At 37.1% G+C, this 23,566-nt stretch overlaps 1 protein-coding gene across 1 annotated transcript in view; it reads left to right on the top strand.

Moving 5' to 3' along the window:
* Positions 1–7,431, top strand: part of si:dkey-21a6.5 (multiple epidermal growth factor-like domains protein 9) — a 33,913-nt gene extending 26,482 nt beyond the window's left edge. Inside the window, exons 6-9 of the mRNA XM_062040578.1 lie at positions 2,317–2,405; positions 2,474–2,586; positions 6,603–6,759; positions 6,873–7,431. Of these exons, the coding sequence (XP_061896562.1) occupies positions 2,317–2,405; positions 2,474–2,586; positions 6,603–6,759; positions 6,873–7,030 (517 nt within the window). The 3' untranslated portion in view covers positions 7,031–7,431. The remainder of the gene's footprint in view (positions 1–2,316; positions 2,406–2,473; positions 2,587–6,602; positions 6,760–6,872) is intronic.
* The last annotated feature ends 16,135 nt before the right edge of the window (positions 7,432–23,566 follow it).

Here is a 23,566-nt window from a genome sequence, read left to right on the forward strand (position 1 = left end):
TAGCTTATATCAAAGGTACAAGCTACAAAGAGAACAAATGGAGTGTGAATCCAGGCCCCAAAAAATATGGAGAAAGTACAATGACCTGGATAAATGAGAACATCCAGACATACGGAGAAAATCCATGATGATTGGTTGGTGTTTGTATGATGAGTCCCAATTGGCTAGGGTTAGGGCGAAACATTACGGACTGGCCAATCAGAGGCAAGATAAGGCAGGTCATCGAAACCAGGAAGCAAAATCATAACAGACACTCACTCATGTCACATGACGCTGAAGGAGTTGGAGACAGAGGGACGCGTCAAGCTGACCACTCAAAAAAAAAACATACTTGAAAATGGCAGTGTGATTCTCTCCCGCAGATTAGATTTTTCATTTAGTGATGAAGACGATGTCAAGGAAACCCACAACAATGCGTGTTCTTGACCACATTTAGACAAATGTATGTGTTTGAAGAAAACAATGCCCAATACCTTAGTTTTTAGTTGTTTAAAATCATAACTGCTCTATCCTCTAAAGCAGTGGTTCTCAACCTTTTTTCAGTGATGTACCCCCTGTGAACATTTTTTTAATTCAAGTACCCCCTAATCAGAGCAAAGCATTTTTGGTTGAAAAAAAGAGATAAAGAAGTAAAATACAGCACTATGTCATCAGTTTCTGATTTATTGTATAACAGTGCAAAATATTGCTCATTTGTTGTGGTCTTTCTTGAACTATTTGGAAAAAAAGATATAAAAATAACTAAAAACTTCTTAGAAAATAAACAAGTGATTCAATTATAAATAAAGATTTCTACACATAGAAGTAATCATCAACTTAAAGTGCCCTCTTTGGGGATTGTAATAGAGATCCATCTGGATTCATGAACTTAATTCTAAACATTTCTTCACAAAAAAAGAAATCTTTAACATCAATATTTATGGAACAAGTCCACAAAAAATCTAGCTGTCAACACTGAATATTGCCTTTTTGCATTTCTTTTCACAGTTCTTTTTGACAGACATTAAAAAAAAATCTCACGTACCCCTTGGCATACCTTCAAGTACCCCCAGGGGTACGCGTACCCCCATTTGAGAACCACTGCTCTAAAGGCTTAGTTGGCCACATGCGTGGACAGCACCTTTTAGCTCTTATTTCCAAAATTGTGTATAGTACTGAATTGGGGTCTTATAGCCGCTTATGTGGACACTTATACTGCCATCTGGTGGTGTCAGAAGAGTATAACATACAATGGAATTTGAAAAAAAAAGTGTAAAAATAAGAATTAGCATGTCACTAAACATGAAGTACACGGTTGTGTACTTATGGACTAAGTACATCTTATCAAAAGATGATTCTTAGTTTTTATTCTAATTAGGGTCCAATAAGCCCAAATAGCAAAGAGAGACAAAAAAAAAAGTGTGTAAACAAACAGCTTGGGCCTTAAGAGGTTATTCATCTAAGACGTCCAACACAAATTTAGGAACACACATTAAGGTGAGTTGAGTTCATGACAAGTTTTACTGCACATAACTATTACCAACTGTTCCAAAAACAACACACAAGGCATTGATGTTTTTGTCATAATACAAATAGAGAAAATGAATAACATTATGGAGGTGGGCCAAAGACAAGGCAAACTAAAATAAATACATACAGTGGGGTGCGTAGACCCCTAGAGGTTGCTGTAGGACAGTGGCCCCCAACCACCGGGCCGCACAAGAAATAAAAAATATATATATATTATTTTTTAATTTTTTTATTAAATTAACATAAAAAACACAATGTATACATTATATATCAATATAGATCAATACAGTCTGCAGGAATACAGTCCGTAAGCACACATGATTGTATTTCTTTATGACCAAAAAATACCCGCCCGCCCCCCGGTCCGTGGGACAAATTTTCAAGTGTTGACCGGTCCGCAGCTACAAAAAGGTTGGGGACCACTGCTGTAGGGTGTCCTCAGCTAAATGACAGATAGTTAATAGTAATGGACCATTGAGTCCGTTTGTACACTCTCAGTTATACATGTGGCCCATAGCTATACATTTTGTTAAATGTAGCTTTGATGTAGCAAGCTACTTTTGCCGTGTAACTTGTAGTGTAGCTTGCTACAATTCTCCGGGTATAGCATCCCCTGTAGCTTAGCTACATTTAATCGAGAGTAACTTGTAGCTTAGCTAACTACGTTTTCCAAGTAGCTTGCCCATCACTGTCAATATGCCTGAAATAGCTTCTTAGGGAACATACCCGAACGTGTCCTGAGTTCTCTACTCTTCAGAGTATTTGATCAACAATCCTAAACATGTTTCTTCTCCCCCAACCTGACAGCTCCTCTGGTTGCTCCCTGTGTCAGATCTGTCCTGGAGGGTCAGAAGCGCTCCAGTCTGCAGCTAAAGAGTGCACACAATGTCGGCCAGGTATGGTTTAAAACAACACGGCTCTCATTGGTCCTGCATAAATATACTGGTGATGTGCTTTTGGACAGGCATGCACAAGCCTCGCCATCAGACGATGTGTCAGATCTGCAGCAGTGGATCCTTCCAGATTCACTGGGGCCAAGAAAACTGTGACGTCTGCCCAGAGAACCACTACTGTCCAGTAAGTACTTCACACAGTCTACCACATTAACATCTTCTGCACAATGCAATGAGATCCAATACAAGAGCAAAAATACTGCTCTTTAGCAAGAAATAGAAATACCTCAGTGAATCCCGCTGCACATCCAATCTTCAAAGTTTTTTTTATTATAATTTTCCATTCATGCAAGACATAAAGAATAATCTACATACTGTACCTGTGCCCTGTAATTGTCTGGTGACCAATCCAGGATGCCCCTGCTTCTCCCACAAAGTCACCTGACATCCTAATGAGTACAAACGGTATAGGAAATAAATGACATATATAATTACAGAACATTTGTTTTGGGAAAAAAACTGATCTTCGATTTACACGCACAGAATCATAAGAGATATATGATATCAAAATTATATAAAAAATATATAATAGGGGGGAATCACACTACAACTCACATTTTGATTCCGATTCATTGGATGAGGATTTGATTCTGAATCAATTCTTGATACGACTCTCGATTCCAACCAATTCTCGCAATATATTATTTTGTATAAAATAATAAAAAAACGTTTTCAAAACAGGTTAGAGGTTACAAAAGCGCCTCTTGGTTGCTGATGTGTGACATATATGCGCAGCAAGTAAGCATGAAGATAGCCTAAAAAAACATATATTTGAAATTTATAATGATTTTTTGTATTATTATTTTGATTTATTCTTGAAAATCTTAAATTTAGAATCTAAATAAATAACATTCGTATGTATATCGATTTTTTGGAGCACTCCTCATATGTATACTGAACAAAAATATAAACGCAACACTTTTGTTATTGCACCCATTTTTCAAGAGTTCAGTTCAGTTCAGTTCAGTTCATTTGTTTATTTCATTCATAAAAAATCAAACAAAGGAATACAATAAAAATAAATAAATCAACCTAACATTAAAGTAAAATATGAATGAAAAGGAGCAGAAAGAAGTTAAAAACTTATAATATATGCCTCCTATTTTTACAAATACAACAATTGACTTTCAATGTTGGCGACTACTAAACCATGTTTTCATTTTACAACGATTAAACTAATAATGAAGAAATAATTATTTAATAATAATTTTATAATAATAATTATCAGTCATATATTTTCATCATAGGATTTTTTTTTTTTTAATAAGAAAGAGATTTACACAGTTTTATTCCACTGTAAAGTTTGTTCCATAAACTAACACCTCTGATTGAAATTACTTCTTTCCATTTACAAATGTTCTAAATCTAGATTTATTAAAGATTTCTGGTCCCTAAAAATTATAATTACTTTCTCTTTTTACAAATCTGTTTTGAATGTTGTTTGGTAGAATTGTTGCATGTACATGATTTTTAGGATATTATACTCTGCCAGTTCATGAAATTTTAATACATTTACTGTTTGAATATTGGGTTTGTGGGTTCCCTGTATGCATTGCAGCATTACAGCTCTTTTGTGCAGAAGGAAGATTGGATTTAGATATGTTTTACAGGGACTATCCCACACTTCAAAACAGTATGTTAGATATGGAACAATCAGTGAAGTATACTAAATATACAATGCTTTTTGATTTAGCAATTCCTTCACTTTGTGTAAAATAGCAAATCGTTTTAGATACTTTAGCCTTTGTATCATTAATATGTAAATTTCCATGACAAATGTTCATCAATCATATCACCCAAGAACGTAATCTCTTGTGTTCTTTGAATCTCAACTTCCTCGACATATGAGCCATCCACACTTTTCCTACTACTGCAAACAATCAGAAATATTGTTTTACTAGTATTCAAGGATAATCTATTAACATCAAACCATTTTAAAATGTTAATGAATTCATTTTCAACCACCTCTAACACATCTGTAATATTTTGTCCTGAATAAAATAGGGTTGTGTTGTCCGCAAATAAAATACACTTAAACAGTTTGGAAACCATGGTAATATCATTGACGTACATGAGAAACAGTATTGGTCTAAGGACTGATCCTTGTGGTAGACTTCCAATTATTAACTTCCACAAACTGTTTTCTGTTCTCTGAACTCAAAGAGCTAAAACGTTTACAATATACACGGAAGACCTACTCCTCTCAAATGTTCACAAAATCTGTGTTAGTGAGCATTTTTTCTTTGCTAAAATAATCCATCCCACCTCACAAGTGTGGCATATCAAGATGCTGATTAAACAGCATGGTTATTGCACAGGTCTGCCTTAGGCTGACCACGACAAAAGGCCACTCTGAAATGTGCAGTTTTGCTTTATCGAGGGTCTGGGGGGTCAGAAATGCAGTCAGTATCTGGTGTGACTACCATCTGCCTCACACAGTGCAACACATCTCCTTCACATAGAGTTGATTAAATTGTTGATTGTGGCCTGTGGAATGTTGGTCCACTCCTCTTCAATGGCTGTGCCAAGTTGCTGGATATTGGCAGGAACTTGAACACGCTGTCGCATACTCCGATCCACAGCATCCCAAACATGCTCAATGGGTGACATGTCCGGTGGCTATGCTGGCCATGCAAGAACTGGGAGGTTTTCAGCATCCAGGAATTGTGCAGATCCTTGCAACATGGGCCATGCATTGTCATGCTGCAACATGAGGTGATGGTCTCGGGTGAATGGCACAACAATGGGCCTCAGGATCTCGTCACGGTATCTCTGTGCATTCAAAATGCCATCAAAAAATGCACTTGCGTTTGTTTTCCATAACATAACCCCGCCCCCACTATGGGCCACTCGATTCACAACGTTGACATCAGCAAAGCGTTCTCCCACACGACGCCACACACGCTGTCTGCCATCTGTCCTGATCAGTGAAAACTAGAATTCATCCGTGAAGAGAACACCTCTCCAACATGCCAGACGCCATCGAATGTGAGCATTTGCACACTCAAGTTGGTTACGACGACGAACTGGAGTCAGGTTGATTGAGACCTCGATGAGGGCGACGAGCATGTAGCTGAGCTTCCCTGAGACGGTTTCTCAGTTTGTGCAGAAATTGTTTGGTTATGCAAACTAATTGTTGCAGCAGCTGTCTGGGTGGCTGGTCTCAGACGATCATGGAAGTGCACCTGCTGGATGTGGAGGCCCTGGGCTGGTGTGGTTACACGTGGTCAGCGTTTGTGAGGCCGGTTGGATGTACTGCCAAATTTTTCGAAACACCTTAGGAGACAGCTTATGGTATAAAAATGAACATTCATGTCAGGCACAAAAGCGGTGGACATTCCTGCTGTCAGCATGCCAACTGCACACTTCCTACAAAACTTGCGACATCTGTGGCATTGTGCTGTGTGATAAAACTGCACATTTCAGAGTGGCCTTTTATTGTGGGCAGCCTAAGGCAGACCTGTGCAATAATCATGCTGTTTCATCAGCATCTTGATATGCCACACCTGTGAGGTGGGATGGATTATCTTGGAAAAGAAGAAATGTTCACTAACACAGATTTAGACAGATTTGTGAACAATTTTTGAGAGGAATAGATATTTTGTGTATAAAGTCAAAGTTATACTCATAAAAAATGGGAGCAAAAACTAAAGTGTTGCGTTTACATTTTTGTTCAGTGTAATATACAAATGTTTATTTGAAATGTTTTTCATAACACATTTTTTTTACATTATTTAAATATATTTGTATTTCATTGTAGTTATTTTTTATACATAAAAAATACAATTGTGTTATAATATGTAATACACCTATAACAGCTTGTACAACAGTTCCTGTATTGGTAACTCATATTAAAAAATGTTTATTGTACAGTGGAATCTTAAAAGTCGCAACAACCCCAAAGTGGTAGCATATTTAATTTTGGTGGAAAGTCTTTGTCAAGACATCACAGAAGGTTAACAGAAAAGAGGACCAAGTGTGATGGTAAACATAGAGCTATACCTAGACTCGCGTAGAAATGCTCTCGGATTGTTTCAACCAAAACAGAGCATTAGCAATTTTGAGATGGCCGAATTTCAATCGGGCCTACTGTTGCCATTCAAAGTGTGGCTGAAAAAGTTGACTTATTAACCTTTCCAGAGTCCAGACGTGAATCCCATCCGTTGCCCCAGCGATGCCTTCTGTCCTCAGGGAAGCTTGGCCCCAGGTTACTGCATGGAAACGTTCTTTCGCAAAGCGGGGGACACTTGTGAATTAGCCCCCGTCACCATCGCTTTGTTGGTTATTGGAGGCGGAGGTACGTACAACAGGAAGCTGCATAGTTTTGTTAAAGGCGGAAATAAGAATCTTGTGTGTGTCACGCTGTCATTATTAGTGGATCCTGATTGCATCCTTATGTTTTGCATCCAGTGGCCCTGCTCTTCATTATTCTAATGGTTCTGCGCAAAATGAGAGACACTGATGGGGAGCTGAGTGTGTCCCGAGCACCATTGTTACGTAAAGAGAGGCCTCAAGGCCGCTACTATGGGATTCCAGGTGATACAGAGCCTGTGTATGCTGGCTGGTGAAAGGACGCACAACAGCAAGTGAAGATTGACAAACATTAATGCCTTTGGAGTTATAAAATACATGTTGGCCCTCGTGTGAAATATTGTACGTTCACGTCAAACACTGTCCTTTTGTAAGCAAGTTTATTGGATTAGCAGCGTTATGCTGGAGAAGATGCGTGCCAGGACTCAGTGGGAGCCGTTTTGCTCTTATGAAAAGCACTTTTTACTGGAATAATTGATTCACTTTGCACTCATGTGTTTGTCTGGCTGTAGACTCGTGCATGCATTCGCCAGCTCGTTCCGTAATTAATGAACACTATGACTTGTTTTCAATTTGGTTGTTACGCTACGTTTTTTTCACCGTTTTTTTTTTTTTTTTTAAGATTATGTTTTAAAAATAAATATAGGTTAGAACCTGACTATACTGTTCCCACTACATGTTGTATACTTCCGTAGATAACAAGAAGGCCAAACTCGGGTTTCACGAGCCAAGATCAGAGTGTCTTGCTCCCTTTATTGTTGACAGATGCACCTGATGACCCTTTTACGACTCACAAAATCAAACTGCAAAAACTGTATATATATATTACATACATACATATATATACATATTTATTTAAATATGTGTATATATACACATATGTATATGTATACATACATATGTATATATATGCATAGGTATATATACACATATATACACATACGTATATATATATAAATATGTGTACATATATACATTGTGTATACACACATATATATATATATACACACACACACATACATACAGTCGTGGTCAAAAGTTTACATACACTTGTGAAGGACATAATATCATGGCTGTCTTGAGTTTCCAATATTTTCTACAGCTCTAATTTTTTTGTGATAGAGTGATTGGAGCACATACTTGTTTGTCACAAAAAACATTCATGAAATTTGGTTCTTTTATGAATTTATTATGGGTCTACTGAAAATGTGACCAAATCTGCTGGGTCAAAAGTATACATACAGCAACATACATTATCAATTTTGGTGATGTAGAAAAGTTACAATCAAATCAAATTATCGTCATGGCATGGCCTCTTAACTTCATGTGAGTGATTATGTTTGACCACACCTGTTGACTTCTCTGAGCCCATTTAAATAGGGCTCATGTGATGCAGTCATTAGACTCGGTTACAAACGAAAGTCAAAGGAACTCAGCACAGATCTGAAAATACGAATCATTGACTTGAACAAGTCAGGAAAGTCACTTGGAGCCATTTCAAAGCAGCTTAAGGTCCCAAGAGCAACTGTGCAGACAATTGTTTGTAAGTATAAAGTGCATGGCACAGTTTTGTCACTGCCACGATCAGGAAGAAAACGCAAGCTATCACCTGCTGGCTGAGAGAAAATTGGTCAGGATGCTCAAGAGTCAACCGAGAACCACCAAAAAGCAGGTCTGCAATGAATTGGAAGCTGCTGGAACACAGGTGTCAGTGTCCACAGTCTAGCGTTTTGCATCGCCATTGGACTGAGAGGCTACCATGCAAGAAGGAAGCCCTTGCTCCAGATGCGACACCTTAAGGCTTGTCTAAAGTTTGTTGCTGATCACATGGACAAAGATAAGACCTTCTGGAGGAAAGTTCTGCGGTCAGATGAAACAAAAATTGAGCTGTTTGGCCACAATACCCAGCAATGTGTTTGGAGGAGAAAAGGTGAGGCCTTCAATCCCAGGAACACCATCCCTACCGTCAAGCATGGTGGTGGTAGTATTATGCTCTGGGCCTGTTTTTTGCTGCCAATGGAACTGGTGCTTTACAGAGAGTAAATGGGACAATGAAAAAGGAGGATTACCTCCAAATTTTTCAGGACAACCTAAAATCATCAGCCCGGAGGTTGGTCTTGGGCGCAGTTGGGTGTTTCAACAGGACAATGACCCCAAACACACGTCAAAAGTGGTAAAGGAATGGCTAAATCAGGCTAAAATTAAGGTTTTAGAATGGCCTTCCCAAAGTCCTGACTTAAACCCCATTGAGAACATGTGGACAATGCTGAAGAAACAAGTCCATGTCAAAAAACCAAAACATTTAGCTGAATTGCACCAATTTTGTCAAGAGGAGTGGTTAAAAATTCAACCAGAAGCTTGTGGATGGCTACCAAAAGCTCCTTATTGAAGGTCAAGTTTATTTGAACTAAAATTTCCTATTGAGTGTCATATTAGCGTCCTTCATATTGACTTGTTTAGTCCTACAGCGTGTCACGACCGGATCAACTGCCCATTTAAGCAATAAACAATGGTAACACTACTTGAACAGACTGAAATACATTGCTAGATACGATTCAGGGATTTGGGGTCATTCTGCAGGAAGTCATTTATGATGGAATAATCTGCATTAACGTGTACATTTTGACAGCCCTACCATACAGTATATTTAAGCAAATGTGTTTGCTGTTTAGTTTTATAATGTTAACTAATTTAGTGACAGTAGAGACACCGGTGCATTTATTATGACCATTAAGGAAAAGACAGAATATGGTGGTCCATCCTACTAACCTTACTGGAGGAATTGTCTTCATTTTGTTGGTCCCCCTGGCTTTGGACTTCTTGGTCCACCTGCATTTTGGTCTAAGGCGCAACGTTCAAACATTTTAGCTCACATTGACATTTGTAAGAAAATACACACTTTACTTACTAAATTATTTTTTAATCAAATTGAAGTTTTAAGAGTATATAAAATGAAAATTATCATACCTGGTCCCCTCCTCTACCTTCATTCAGTGGCTCTACATAATTTGCATGTCCTCCCCTTTTCCTTTCTGGCTTCCTAATGAAATACCTGTGAGGCCCAGCCAATATTCCGCACAAAAGTGGACATGACCACATTGCCTTTGTTCTGCTGGATGTCCTGATGTGTGGGAAAGCTTTTTTACTCAAGCTGGCCGAGGTAAAGTCGGACACGTCGTAGGAGATCATCTACACGCGCACACACACACACACACACACACGTTATGAATTAGATTAGAATGTGCACCTGAAGCATAGACTTTTCTCATGTACGATAACATACCGCACCTTTAAGGTGATTGGTGGAGAACGAGGAAATGTTGTCGGTGCAGTGAGAACGGAGAGACGTGTGCACAAGAGAGAAGATACACATGTACTATATACATACTAACCGGAAAGCTCATCATAGCTGAAAACAAAAGTATCTTTTGGGGGGGGGCGGAGGCCCTTTCCCTCCCAGCCCTTTCCCTTCATTGGGCTGGTAAACTGTCACCTGCAGGAAATGGCACATTAGAGCTGTAGATGTAAATGTGATGTACCAACCCCGTTTCCATATGAGTTGGGAAATTGTGTTAGATGTAAATATAAATGGAATACAATGATTTGCAAACCCTTTTCAACCCATATGCAATTGAATGCACTACAAAGACAAGATATTTGATGTTCAAACTCATAAACTTTTTTTTTTTTTTTGCAAATAATAATTAACTTAAAATTTCATGGCTGCAACACGTGCCAAAGTAGTTGGGAAAGGACATGTTCACCACTGTGTTACATGGCCTTTCCTTTTAACAACACGTTTGGGAACTGAGGATTGAGGAGACACATTTTTTAAGCTTCTCAGATGGAATTCTTTCCCATTCTTGCTTGATGTACAGCTTAAGTTGTTCAACAGTCCGGGGGTCTCCATTGTGGTATTTTAGGCTTCATAGTGTGCCACACATTTTCAATGGGAGACAGGTCTGGACTACAGGCAGGCCAGTCTAGTACCCGCACTCTTTTACTATGAAGCCACGTTGATGTAACACGTGGCTTGGCATTGTCTTGCTGAAATAAGCAGGGGCGTCCATGGTAACGTTGCTTGGATGGCAACATATGTTGCTCCAAAACCTGTATGTACCTTTCAGCATTAATGGCGCCTTCACAGATGTGTAAGTTACCCATGTCTTGGGCACTAATACACCCCCATACCATCACAGATGCTGGCTTTTCAACTTTGCGCCTATAACAATCCGGATGGTTATTTTCCTCTTTGGTCCGGAGGACACGACGTCCACAGTTTCCAAAAACAATTTGAAATGTGGACTCGTCAGACCACAGAACACTTTTCCACTTTGTATCAGTCCATCTTAGATGAGCTCAGGCCCAGCGAAGCCGATGGCGTTTCTGGGTGTTGTTGATAAACGGTTTTCGCCTTGCATAGGAGTTTTAACTTGCACTTACAGATGTAGCGACCAACTGTAGTTACTGACAGTGGGTTTCTGAAGTGTTCCTGAGCCCATGTGGTGATATCCTTTACACACTGATGTCGCTTGTTGATGCAGTACCGCCTGAGGGATCGAAGGTCACAGGCTTAGCTGCTTACGTGCAGTGGTTTCTCCAGATTCTCTGAACCCTTTGATGATATTACGGACCGTAGATGGTGAAATCCCTAAATTCCTTGCAATAGCTGGTTGAGAAAGTTTTTTCTTAAACTGTTCAACAATTTGCTCACGCATTTGTTGACAAAGTGGTGACCCTCGCCCCATCCTTGTTTGTGAATGACTGAGCATTTCATGGAATCTACTTTTATACCCAATCATGGCACCCACCTGTTCCCAATTTGCCTGTTCACCTGTGGGATGTTCCAAATAAGTGTTTGATGAGCATTCCTCAACTTTATCAGTATTTATTGCCACCTTTCCCAACTTCTTTGTCACGTGTTGCTGGCATCAAATTCTATAGTTAATGATTATTTGCAAAAAATTTTTTTTTTATCAGTTTGAACATCAAAAATGTTGTCTTTGTAGCATATTCAACTGAATATGTGTTGAAAATGATTTGCAAATCATTTTATTCCGTTTATATTTACATCTAACACAATTTCCTAACTCATATGGAAACGGGGTTTGTAAAAGAATGAATCTGTGGGATAAAAAGCTCACAGTTGAGCCATCAGAAGAAATCGAAAGGACTTCTTTAACCCTGTCCTGTCCATTTTGGCACAAGAGCTCTATGGAAACCTCGCCTTTGTCCAAGATGCTCACCTGCAAAGAGACAGACATGGATTAAAAACAGAGACATCCACAAAGCACAATGCCAGCAGAAACATTTTACAATGGCATTATTTTTAGTTTGCAGTCTGATAGGCTTCAGCCTGGAGGTACACAGAGGCAGGACCAGATCTCTCAGAGTCTTCTTCTCCTTGTCCATGCTGGCTTTGGCTGAGGGGAGCTGTGATGATGATGATGTTTGGGACAAGGAGCAGTGAGGAGGCTGAAAGTGAGCTGCAGGTCTGTGGGTACAACCTGAGAGAGGAATGAAAATTTTTGTCAGAATCTTCTTCAGCTGGAGTTTTATATTTTACTGTGATTGGATGATTTAAAGCTATTGGTTTTAACTCCCTTCAGTGGAAAAAAAAGACAACTTGACAACCTCAACTTAATGCAGGTGGACTTTTTGGATACAATATTAAGACTTTAGTCCCTAAAAAACATTGATGGTGTAATATTAAAACTTATTTTTCCCTGAATAGTGTTTCCAATACATTTATTTATTTGGACTGCCACAAATAGAATCGCCGCTACTTGTTCGCCCTCACTCAAAGGCATTATAATGAGACTGTCTGTGTTGCAGAATACTACAAAAGCTGCAAAAGACCAGAAACTATGCTGAAGTACCAAACAGGATTTTATGAACATTTGAACCCTTGAACAGGAAGATAGCAGGAAAGAAGGGCAAAGACCAAAATACAAGAGCTTCCTGGAGATAACGGTTCATGCCCTTAGACTTGGTCAGATCAGATCTAACTATGCAATTAGACGATGGGGTCATCTGGTCAACACACCACTACATATATTTTGCACCCCTGTGGCAAAGATGTATATGACAACTTCAGAATTTAAAATACTTTTTTAAACTTAGCATAATATTTTTCATAAAATTCTGGCATAAAATATAGACTTTTTCTTGCAATATTAAAACTTGATTCTCATAACATTACAACTTTGTTCCTGAAAAATAAAATATCTTCTAATATTGCAACTTAAATTTTGTAAATGTATGTTTTTTTAAGTGGTGATATTCAAATTAATAAGTTATTCTCTTAAAATTACACATCATTTTTTAACAATTACTTTATTTTGGTGATATTACAACGTAATTCTCGGACAAATATTTGAATCCACTTACCGTATTTTCCGGACTATAAGGCACACTTAAAAATAATTTTTTTCCCAAAAATTTTTTCCCGTGCGCCTTATAACCCGCTGCGCCTAATGTAAGAAATAATTTTGGTTGAGCATACCCACCTCGAAGCAATTTTATTTGGTACATGGTGTAATGAAAAGTGTGACCAGTAGAGGGCAGTCAAACATAAGAGATAAGTGTAGACTAGGCTAACTATATTCTGAAATCCCAAAAAGAGGACACATATATGCGTGCAAAGGCGGGCAGCACGCCAAGGCCGGTACTAGGTGAAAATTTGCCAATGATACTCGAACTTGCTTTATAAATAATATATTTTTTTAAATAAAGCATTTTTTCTCCTCTGTTGACAGCAGTGTTGGCGCTAGGAATTTTCAAAATGGGGTCCCAGGGACCCCATCAAGTCATACAAATGGGGTCCCACAGTAAATTTTTTGGGTCCCACTTTTTTGTAAACGTTTTGAAAACAAATGACAAATGTATGCATTATCCTGTTATATCTCACATTCTATATTGTGTTTTGGAAAAAGGTTGTGTCGTAGAATTTCTGCAATTTTCAATCTAAATCATTACGTTCCTTTATCCTTGTACCGGATTGATCATATTGATTAAATAAAACCTCAACACGCTCAAACTTGACCCAATCCAAACTCACCTCCCCCTTCTGTCCCTCTCACAGGGACAGTGTTAGTCGTAGTAATAGTAATAGTAATAGTAGTAGTAGTATTAGTAGTTTCAGAAACATCCAAGAAAAAGAAAAGGCAGCTGATAGTCAAGTGCAGCAAGAACAGAGGCGGAGGACAGGTCATGTTTGAGGTCACTGTTCGCTTTTGCAATAGTACTTTGATATTTTACAACACCTAGTGAATTATTGTGGCCTCAATAATTCACTAAATAGTTGTATTTAATTTAGTCTATCTATGATGGGACAATGCACAGAAACATTAAGTTCATAAACAGATATGTTCTGTACCAGATTATATCTAAATAGCTACTTTCCATCTGTAATCCCTGGCTACCTAAATTAAGGGGATCCACAAATCAAGCAATAAAATTATGACACTAATTAATCATAATAAATATATACATTCATAATAATCAATAATTAATCAAAAAATAATCATACTGTAGCATGTAATCAATTTTAAGAAAAGTCACCAAATGCCCCTTCATGGACACATACTTAACATACAATACAACCACACCTTATTTACATCATCACACAAAGACAATACATGCTCTTGTTCACATCTGTCATCATTCATAACAACAACCAAGCTTTTAACAGCCATACCTCACAATTTACAACAAAATGCTCTCATGGATAAATATAATACTCATTAAATTGATGTGTCAACATAATGCCCCTTTTATTGACCGTGTGAGCAGCCTTGATTGCTCCAAAGCCACTTTTTAATTTCAAATTTTCTATTCCTTTTGTTATAACATGGAGAAGGCTAATTGGTCTGTACATGTTCTGGTCTTCTTTATTTCCTGCTTTATGGATTTAATTATAGTAGCAGTTTCTCGACGTGGTAGGGAAAGTGTTTTCCGTTATTGATTTATTTATCAATCGTTGTTATACGAGCAATAATACAATCCTTATATGTTTTTAGGAAGATAGTGTCCAACCCATATATATATATCTCTAGATCGTGAGTCTGATAATGCAGTGAAGATTTTGTTTAACTTTGTTTCATTTGTTAATTCTAAAATTAGTCCATCCTGAATAAATGACAATTATTTGCACTGATTTTGAGGGATTTTTTATTCAGGGTTTGTACAGACTGGATGAAATGTTCATTAAAATTATTACTTATGTCCAGACTGTCTGCGATAGTAGCGCCATTGATATTTAATGTTATAGTGTTGTTTCTTGTTTGCTCTCTTTCCGTAAGTTTGTATCTGGTTTTCCATAACTCTCTAATGTTCCCTTTTGCAACTTTGATTACTTCTAAGTGAAAGTCAGCCTTAGACTTCCGCATAAACATTGTAACTTTGTTCCTCCAAACTTTTAAATCATACGATCTGTATTTAGACCTGTTATAATTGCTCTTATGAGAGCTGAGTCCCGATGTCTTTATTAGAATCCAAATTGTTTTATTAATCCAATGGTATTTTTATTTTAGCACTCTTCTTTCTGGTTTTGTATTCGTGTATTTACAGATGTTCTCTTTAATTTTTGTCATCCAATTGTAATTCTAGTAGGGCTGCTTATCATTTGTATCATGTAGAAGCCGTTTATAATATCCTTAAGTTTCTTTCTACGTGTTTTATTTAACCAGTCCAGATTAACGTCCTCCATGACGTTACTTCTTTCATACTATGCTGTTTGAGGATGTCTGAAAATGAATCAAGAAAAATGTCTTTAGCTGTGGTCGGTCGGTATACTACAATTACCTTGAAATACATTTCTGAGAAAAATGTGATTTTAATTTCAACATACTCAAATTGATCTACTTTTAATGTTTTCCCTTTCATAAATCATAATTCCTCCCCCCTTTGTCACTCGATCTGTATTTTCTGTAATCTTGTCCCCCGGGACATTAATTAGAACGAAAGTTGTTGTGGGTTTTAACCATGTCTCTGATAGACAAGGTAATCCAGATTAGAGTTTTATTTTAGCTCAGCTGTTGTGTAGCTGCTAGCTCTTTGTAGCCTACAGCAGGAATGTCCAAATTGCAACCAATAGCTATGTTTTTAACAGACAACCGAAATAATTGAAAATGTGGTATTTGCGTATCGGTTCAATCAGCGGCAGCTACGCCCTGTTTTATCATTTGACCTACATTTTTGGTTTCGTAGGCAGGACAGAGAGCAAAGGAACAATGTGGGTCATTAGTTGTCCATCTTATACCATTTTAATTGTTGTAAGGATAGTTCACATGAGCGGCCATACCTTGAGTCCCACCATATATAAGAGTCAAAAGGCTCCTATTATGAGTCGTCTAATTGGTGATCATACACTTTGGCGGTTTGGGTGGCAGGACACACGGACGCACCTCAGTCAGCCAGTGCTAGGACAGTTGGAGCAGTCCCCGTCTTCCATTCGTTCCTTGGAGGCGTCCCCAGTAGTTGTCAGCTGATGTCGTGCTGTCAGGCAACATCAGGAAGTTCCTTCTGTGCGGTATTGAATTGTCAGGGCACAGTTCGTAAGCAGGTCATTACAAGGTGTGTGCAGGTTGACCACAAAGGAATGCTTCAAAGATTGTGTTGAACATTGTCCGTTGACACTTATGTCCAGCAGGGGTCTGTTTGTATCCTGCTGTTCGTCCTGCTGTCACACCTGTATTTTTTGTGAGCATGTTCTGGCTACAACTTTGGAGCTTTTCTTGTTCAGATTGGCAGTCCCCCGGCTGCACATCCTTTCCACCCTCGCTTGAACTAGCACAACCGTGGCTACCACCCAAGTCCGTCTGTATGGTTTTACGTTTTGTTGAGGTTTTTTTTCCTCTAGAATTTGGAACTCAAAACATTTACACCCATCGTTTTCATATCCTCTCGGTTAGTTCAATTTTGCATATCACGTTTTAAAATTACAGTCTTAACTATACCATTAATTGCTAATCAAAAACCTTAATTCAAAGATTATACGTACTACTTCATGTGTATTTAAGTACCCTTTTAATTCACTTAAAGATTATCTATAAGTTAATTTAAACTATCATTTGTCTATCAGTAGGCGTGAGCAAGCTGTCATGCTTGCACTCTGACCTCCCGCTGTACGTGATATTCTCCAAAACAAAAGAATGTTTTTATTCACGTTTCTCCTTATCTTTCAGCTAAATCTTTTAATCTTTTAACTTTTAACGTCCGCACTGTGTTTATTCTTATTGTCTGCATTTTAATTTTGCTTTTATTTTCTTTCATTTCACTTTGTTGCATGAAAAACGCCACACAAACAAAGCTGCATATCCTTGCCTTGCCCGTCTCCGACTGGTTATCCAACCTAGTCACAACAAACACAAGGCCATGCTCTAAGCGACAGCCCTAATCACACTTCTCCTCTTTTTAACACTTTACATATCGGCTCTTATTCTATTTATTAATGTAGGCTGTTATTTGTAATTATTATTCAACACTATTCACAGCAAACAGTTGTAAAGTTATAGTTATTCGCATTATACTCTCAAAATCTATAGCTAACTGAAAGCTGTTGAGATTTGGTTTGCCTCCTTTATCTCAGTGGCCTAGTGGTTAGAGTGTCCGCCCTGAGATCGGCAGGTCGCAAGCCCAAAACCCCGGTCGAGTCATACCAAAGACCATAAAAAACTTGGGAGCCAAATCACCAAACATGATTCCCCCACCTCCCAGGGGCAATCACGGGGGATGGGCCAAATGCAGAGGACAAATTCCACCACACCCAGTGTGTGTGTGACAATCACTGGCACCCCAACTTTAATTCTAACTTTATTCTGTCATGCCATTATCCTCTTCTAGCTCAACATCCAGAAGTATGGTGTACTGCAATGTCTAAATAAAAATATAAATTACTCCAAACTAAAATGTCAGATTGCACTTTAAAGTTACTTTTATTAAATTAATTTCCAAACTAACCACCACCACAGCAGACATCTTCCTCAATCCTATCTCAATACTCCCATAAATTAGAAAGGTGTTTCACAACAGTGGTTAAGTAGTTATTTTAAGTAATAGATCTCAATATGTAGAAATTAATAAGACTAAATTTGCCCTAGTGTGTGAATGTTGTCTGTCTATCTATCTGTGTTGGCCCTGTGATGAGGTGGCGACCTGTCCAGGGTGCAAAGTCAAATTGTGAAACACAAATTAAAGTTGAATCAAGTGGAAATTGACTGAGTATATGGACTACATTCTTGAGAATAGTAATTGATCATTAATATGTTGGAAGCCGCATATTGAACATATTAAAGAAAAATATCCAAATCCATTGCTATTAAAAAGTAAAACACATGCTGAATAAGAAATGTCTGCACATGTTATATTATTCATTTATTTTTCCATATGTAATATTGTTTTGAAGTTTGGGGAAATGTTTATAGAAGAATATAGACCCAATACTTAAACTTAAAAGGCTCATTTCAATATTACACAAAGCATTATTGTTATGATCATATCAATCCATTTTTTAAGTCATAATGTGTTAAATGTTCAGATAATTTAATTTTAAAACAATGGCAATTATGTTTCCGAGTAAAGAACAACAGCCTTCCAGTTTGTATTCTTAGCTTATTTACATTATGAGGAGAAAGCTATCATTTACGGGGATATTGATTTTTAAAATAGGTCAAGTAAAATAAAAATAAAAACACAAATGTATTTCAGTTTTAGGAGTTAAATGATGTACCATCCTCAGTGATGAGCTGAACACATATAGTTTTTTGTTATGGTTTTGGAGACCCTTGAAAAGTAAAGTTTTCTCAACATTATAAAATATAGTAACAATTACTTTCATCTTTTAACGTTGATGTTCCAGGTAATTTAATGTTCAGTAAATGTATATCATAGGCCAATATAAGCTTTGGCTTCTGCCTATTCTTTTTTCGGTCATTCTTTTTCTTTTTTGTTCTGTGTGTAAATGTGTATGATTGTTAATATGTCTAATTTACTGTTAAACTGCTCACACAAATTGGTTGATGGTTGATTATATGACCAAAATAAACTTATTTCATTTATTCATTCATTATCTATCGCACTCATAGTTTTATTCCATTTTGCATGTAATTATTCCTATTGATTTCTTCCCATTTCACTCAAACAACTAAACAAACAAGCAAATAAACAAACTTGCAGCTAACCACAATCAACAGCATACCATTTACGAATACCTTCATTTGTCACTTTCTCATCTTTTCTTCACTTTCGTTTTCCTTTACAAACAATATCCTGTATCCATCTCTTCCTTACACTTCACACAATGTTTCTATTTTCTGTTCTCCTAGAAACCATTCACATAACGAAAGGTTATAAACATCCTTTTCCCATATTTTCTCAAACCATCCTCTTCACCCTCCTTCTGTTTTTTCACCTGCTCTCTCTTCCTCTCTCTCTCTCACTTTCTCTCCTTCTCTCACAATACAAACACAATAATCCAAAATAATCAGTCTTATAAAATAATTTTAGCTTTAGATATGATTTAGGGCAGTGGTTTTCAACCTTTTTTCCCAGTAAAATAAAGAAATAAAATACAGCCTAATGTCATTATTTTCTGATTTATTAAATTGTATAACAGTGCACCATATTGCTCATTTGTTGTGGTCTTACTTGACATATTTGGACAAACAAAAAAAATAAGAATAACTAAAACGTTTTAAAAATTAAACAAGTGATTAAATTATAATCAAAATTTCTATACATATAATCAATCATCAACCTTCTTTGGATATTGTAATAGAGATCCATCTGGGCTCGTGAACTTAATTCTAAATATTTATTTTGTTGAAGAATTATTCTTCTATAATTATATTTATAAAGGATTTTGAATTGTCGCTATTTTAAAATATTTAAAATCTCAGGTACCCCTTGGCATACGTTCAAGTACCTCCCTTTTTTGTCCGGGCGGAAACACCATATCCTCCTTTGAGAACTACTGGTTTAGCCTATAAAAAATCCTTTGTCTCATACATCATTACACTGTACAACTCCTCTTTGGGGGGGGGGGGGGGGGGCGGGGGGGGGGGGGGGCGGGGGGTGGGGGGGGGGGGGCTAGGATGACAGGGAATGCAAAACAATAACAGTGCAATACTTTTTTATATCATGGTCGTTAATGCCTAGTTTCTCTTATTTTACTGTTCTATTTTTATTCTCCTTGTAATATTTTTCTATTTTGTTTCCATTTATACCCTTATTAGTTACTGTTTACTTTTTAATTCTTCTTCCTGAGGGAACTCTCCTGAAGGAATCAATAACGTTTTATCTGTCTATCTATCTATCTATTACTAACCCGAGCACAATTCATGACGTCATGCTCATCTTGCAGACAGTTATTTCCATTTAGTTTTATTCTCTATTTGTAATTCTACATGCACCAATGTCACATGGAAATTTGCTTTCTTTGTTATTTATTTACATTATTATTTCTGGTTTACTTGCTGTCTGTTTACTTAAGTTCTCATATTTTGGTCTGTCTTCCTTCTGATTAGAATTTGTTTAACGCTTCTCTACGTTTTGTTTTGACAATGGCGCTGAGTGGCTCTTATCTGTACTTCTTCAGACTCTATGTTTCACAGATGCCCTTAAATGTATTAGAATATAAATTTAACTTTTATTTTATTGTGTGTTTATTCCTAAAAAAAAATTAAAATGTCAATGTATAATCAATTTATCTTTATCAAATTTATCTAAATGCGTCAATGTCTTGTTGTTTTTCCTATCTGTTCCATAACAACTCGAATCCTTTAGAGTCTACAGAATGTGTTGACTGTCTAAAGTTTAGACAGTCAACACATTCTGTAGACAGGTTGGCACGACTTAATATTCACTTTTGTCCCACCACTGGTCCATTCAATGGCACAAAATACAAGAGAATTGAAAATGAGCGGACATTCTTAAAAGACAAGAAATATAGGTCAAAAGGTCAGAAATTCTACGACATTGTCATAAACGTTACTTAATTCATTAAAAAAGATAATACAAAAGAAAACAAATGTGTATACATATGTAAATGTATTCAGTTATAAACATTCATTCACTTTATTTTCTTCATGGATCTAAACTTTACCGCTGCTGGTAGTTTTTTCTATGTTTTTATTTAATAAGTTGTAGGTGTATTTATTTCAGTATAAAAGTGTAAAAAGTGTTTTGCTTGGGTCATGAAATTATGATAATGGTGTGCCAGGGCATACATACATTTTATATTTAACGCTTAAATCTCTGGAGTCTACATCAACATCTATTCCTCATTTCAAAATGTTTTAGTTTTTTTTATGTTGTTTTTTTTGTTTGTTTTCCGCCCTTTTTTGTCAAACCAAACTATGTTTTTTATGGCAAACACACAAAATATGCAAAATCTTCAACCAAAAATATTTTTCAAAGTGGAATATTTGATGTGAAGTAATCAGAACCTTTGATAGGTCAATAATTCATAATACCATTGATTTTGATTCAATATTATGTTTTGAGCAATGACAGTTTGAAAGAAAAAAAAAACAGCTTTGTTTTATTAGTCCACATTGCAACTTTTTCTAAATTACATTTCACCTTTAAGCTTTTTTATTTCACTTTTGTTATGTTTTTGTTTATTTTAATAGTATTTTTAGAATGTGCCGTGGGCCTTAAAACATTAGCTGTGGGCCACAAATGGTAAAAAGAAAAGAAAAAAAACACAAAAAGTGTGTTAACGCCAACACTGGTTGACAGTATAACAAAACAAGTCACACTTATATTCTGTAACATTCACAGTTTTGGAAAAAAAAAGTGCAGAGGTAGAAATATTCAAAATAACCTCTTGTATATAATGTAAACATAAATAATGCCTCAAAACAAGTTAATTAAATTTAAACAAAAAACAGCAGACGAGCTCTCGCCCTGCACAGCTGTTTTGTGCTTTGTAGTGTGGATATGGGCTTGTAGATCATTGGCCCCTTTATTTGCCACAGATACACACAGTGCATTCTGCTTCCCATGTGTCACGGCCAGGACGAAAACACAAATACTTTTCCAGCAAATCATCCGTGAAGTTGCATTTACGTTTTGGAATTTCTTGTTCTCATGTCTGTCTCTCCACTCAGTAGCTCTCTCGCTCTGTGTCTCTGCCCCTCCCTCACGAATGTTGCTAGTGCGCACACCTTCAGTTTTTTTTTTTTTTTTTTACCCCTTCTTAACTTAACCCTGGACGTACATTGAAAATACACGCAACCCTAATTCAAAATGCCGGACATTTGAGGCATTTAAGAAACCCCGCCCGGACAGCCAGGACACCCCCGCAAAAGAGGACATGTCCGGGGAAAAGAGGACGTATGGTCAGCCTAGTGTAGACTGCACTATGATGGGTCTCAAGTAAACAACACCAACATTTTAAATGTTCCATTAAAAAAATAGAAATTACACACGGCGCTCAAAAATCAATCAAAATGTTTTAATACAACTTTGGTAGCTATGAAGCCGCACCATTTGAAGGATTGTCGGCAAATTAGACATACGAGTATTATTATGGTGTGTGTATAAGGTAAGACATATTATCTGGCGTTTTGTTTCGCAAAATTATGCAAAAGCAACTTTTCTTACCTTCTGGTACCTGCTGATCTGTATTTGGGATCTGCAGAAATCCAATAAAATTGTGCGCGACCGCGCCAACGCCGTAGTCGATAATTTTCTCTATCTTCCTGTTATGTGACATTCATCGTCCACTGTTGCCATTTCTAATAAAAAGTAGTGTAAAGTTCTTACTTGTATCTGTCAGTAAACTCGCCATGAAAGCGCTAAAACATACCGGCATAGTAAGTTTACATTATTCACCCAAGGAACTTTAGTTATTAAAGTTCTGGTCGGACGGTTTTTCACGGGACACATTTCCGGTGTGGTTGTTTCTGGATGAGGAGATGCTGCTCTGTAATTGATTGAAGTAAAGTCTGAATGTCATTAAAACCGTTAGCTCCATCTTTTGACACTTCTTCCACTCCCGTCCTTGCACGCTACACGGCTACAACAAAGATGACGGGGAGAAGACGCTGCCGAAGGTGAGCCACGTAAATAAGACCGCCCACAAAACGGCGCATCCGGAAGCGACTGACAGAAAGCGGCTTGAAGATGATCTGTAAAACATAATCTATGCAATATTTTGACCAAAAAAACACCATTACATGTTATGTAGACCACAAGGAAATGCTTTACATTTATAAAAAAATCGTTATAAAATGACTCCTTTAATCTGGTGCGCCTAATATATGAAAAAATATTTTTTTTAAATAGACCATCGGCAGCGCCCTATGGTACGGAAACTAAGGGGACAAAAAAACAATGACAACTTTTTTCTTTAAAAATTCTGTGTTTTTTATTACTAGTTTTTACGAATCTATGCTCAGGCCTGGCCCTAACCAATCTGGCGCCCTAGGCAAGATTTTAGGTGGCGCCCCCCACATTGGCAGTGAAGTGTATATACTCACAAGAAACCGAATAGCTTTGTCTTTGACCTTTTTTTTTACTTAAAGAAAGCAAATTAACATATTATATGAGAATGTTATGTTATGATTATCTTTAACCGAATCACAGCAGTGCTCAAATTAATGATGTAACAAATAATATTTCTATTAAATAGGCTTTACTTTGCATTTGAATTAATGTGGGATTATTTTTTGTATTTAGAAATAATAGTACCAACTTTTTTTTATTTATTTATTTTTTCTCTAACATTTGTGGCACTGGCGTGGCGCCCCCTGATGGACGGCGCCCTTAGCATTTGCCTATACGGC

This window comes from Entelurus aequoreus, linkage group LG03 (assembly GCF_033978785.1).
Source record: "Entelurus aequoreus isolate RoL-2023_Sb linkage group LG03, RoL_Eaeq_v1.1, whole genome shotgun sequence".
Taxonomy (NCBI): Eukaryota; Metazoa; Chordata; class Actinopteri; order Syngnathiformes; family Syngnathidae; genus Entelurus; species Entelurus aequoreus.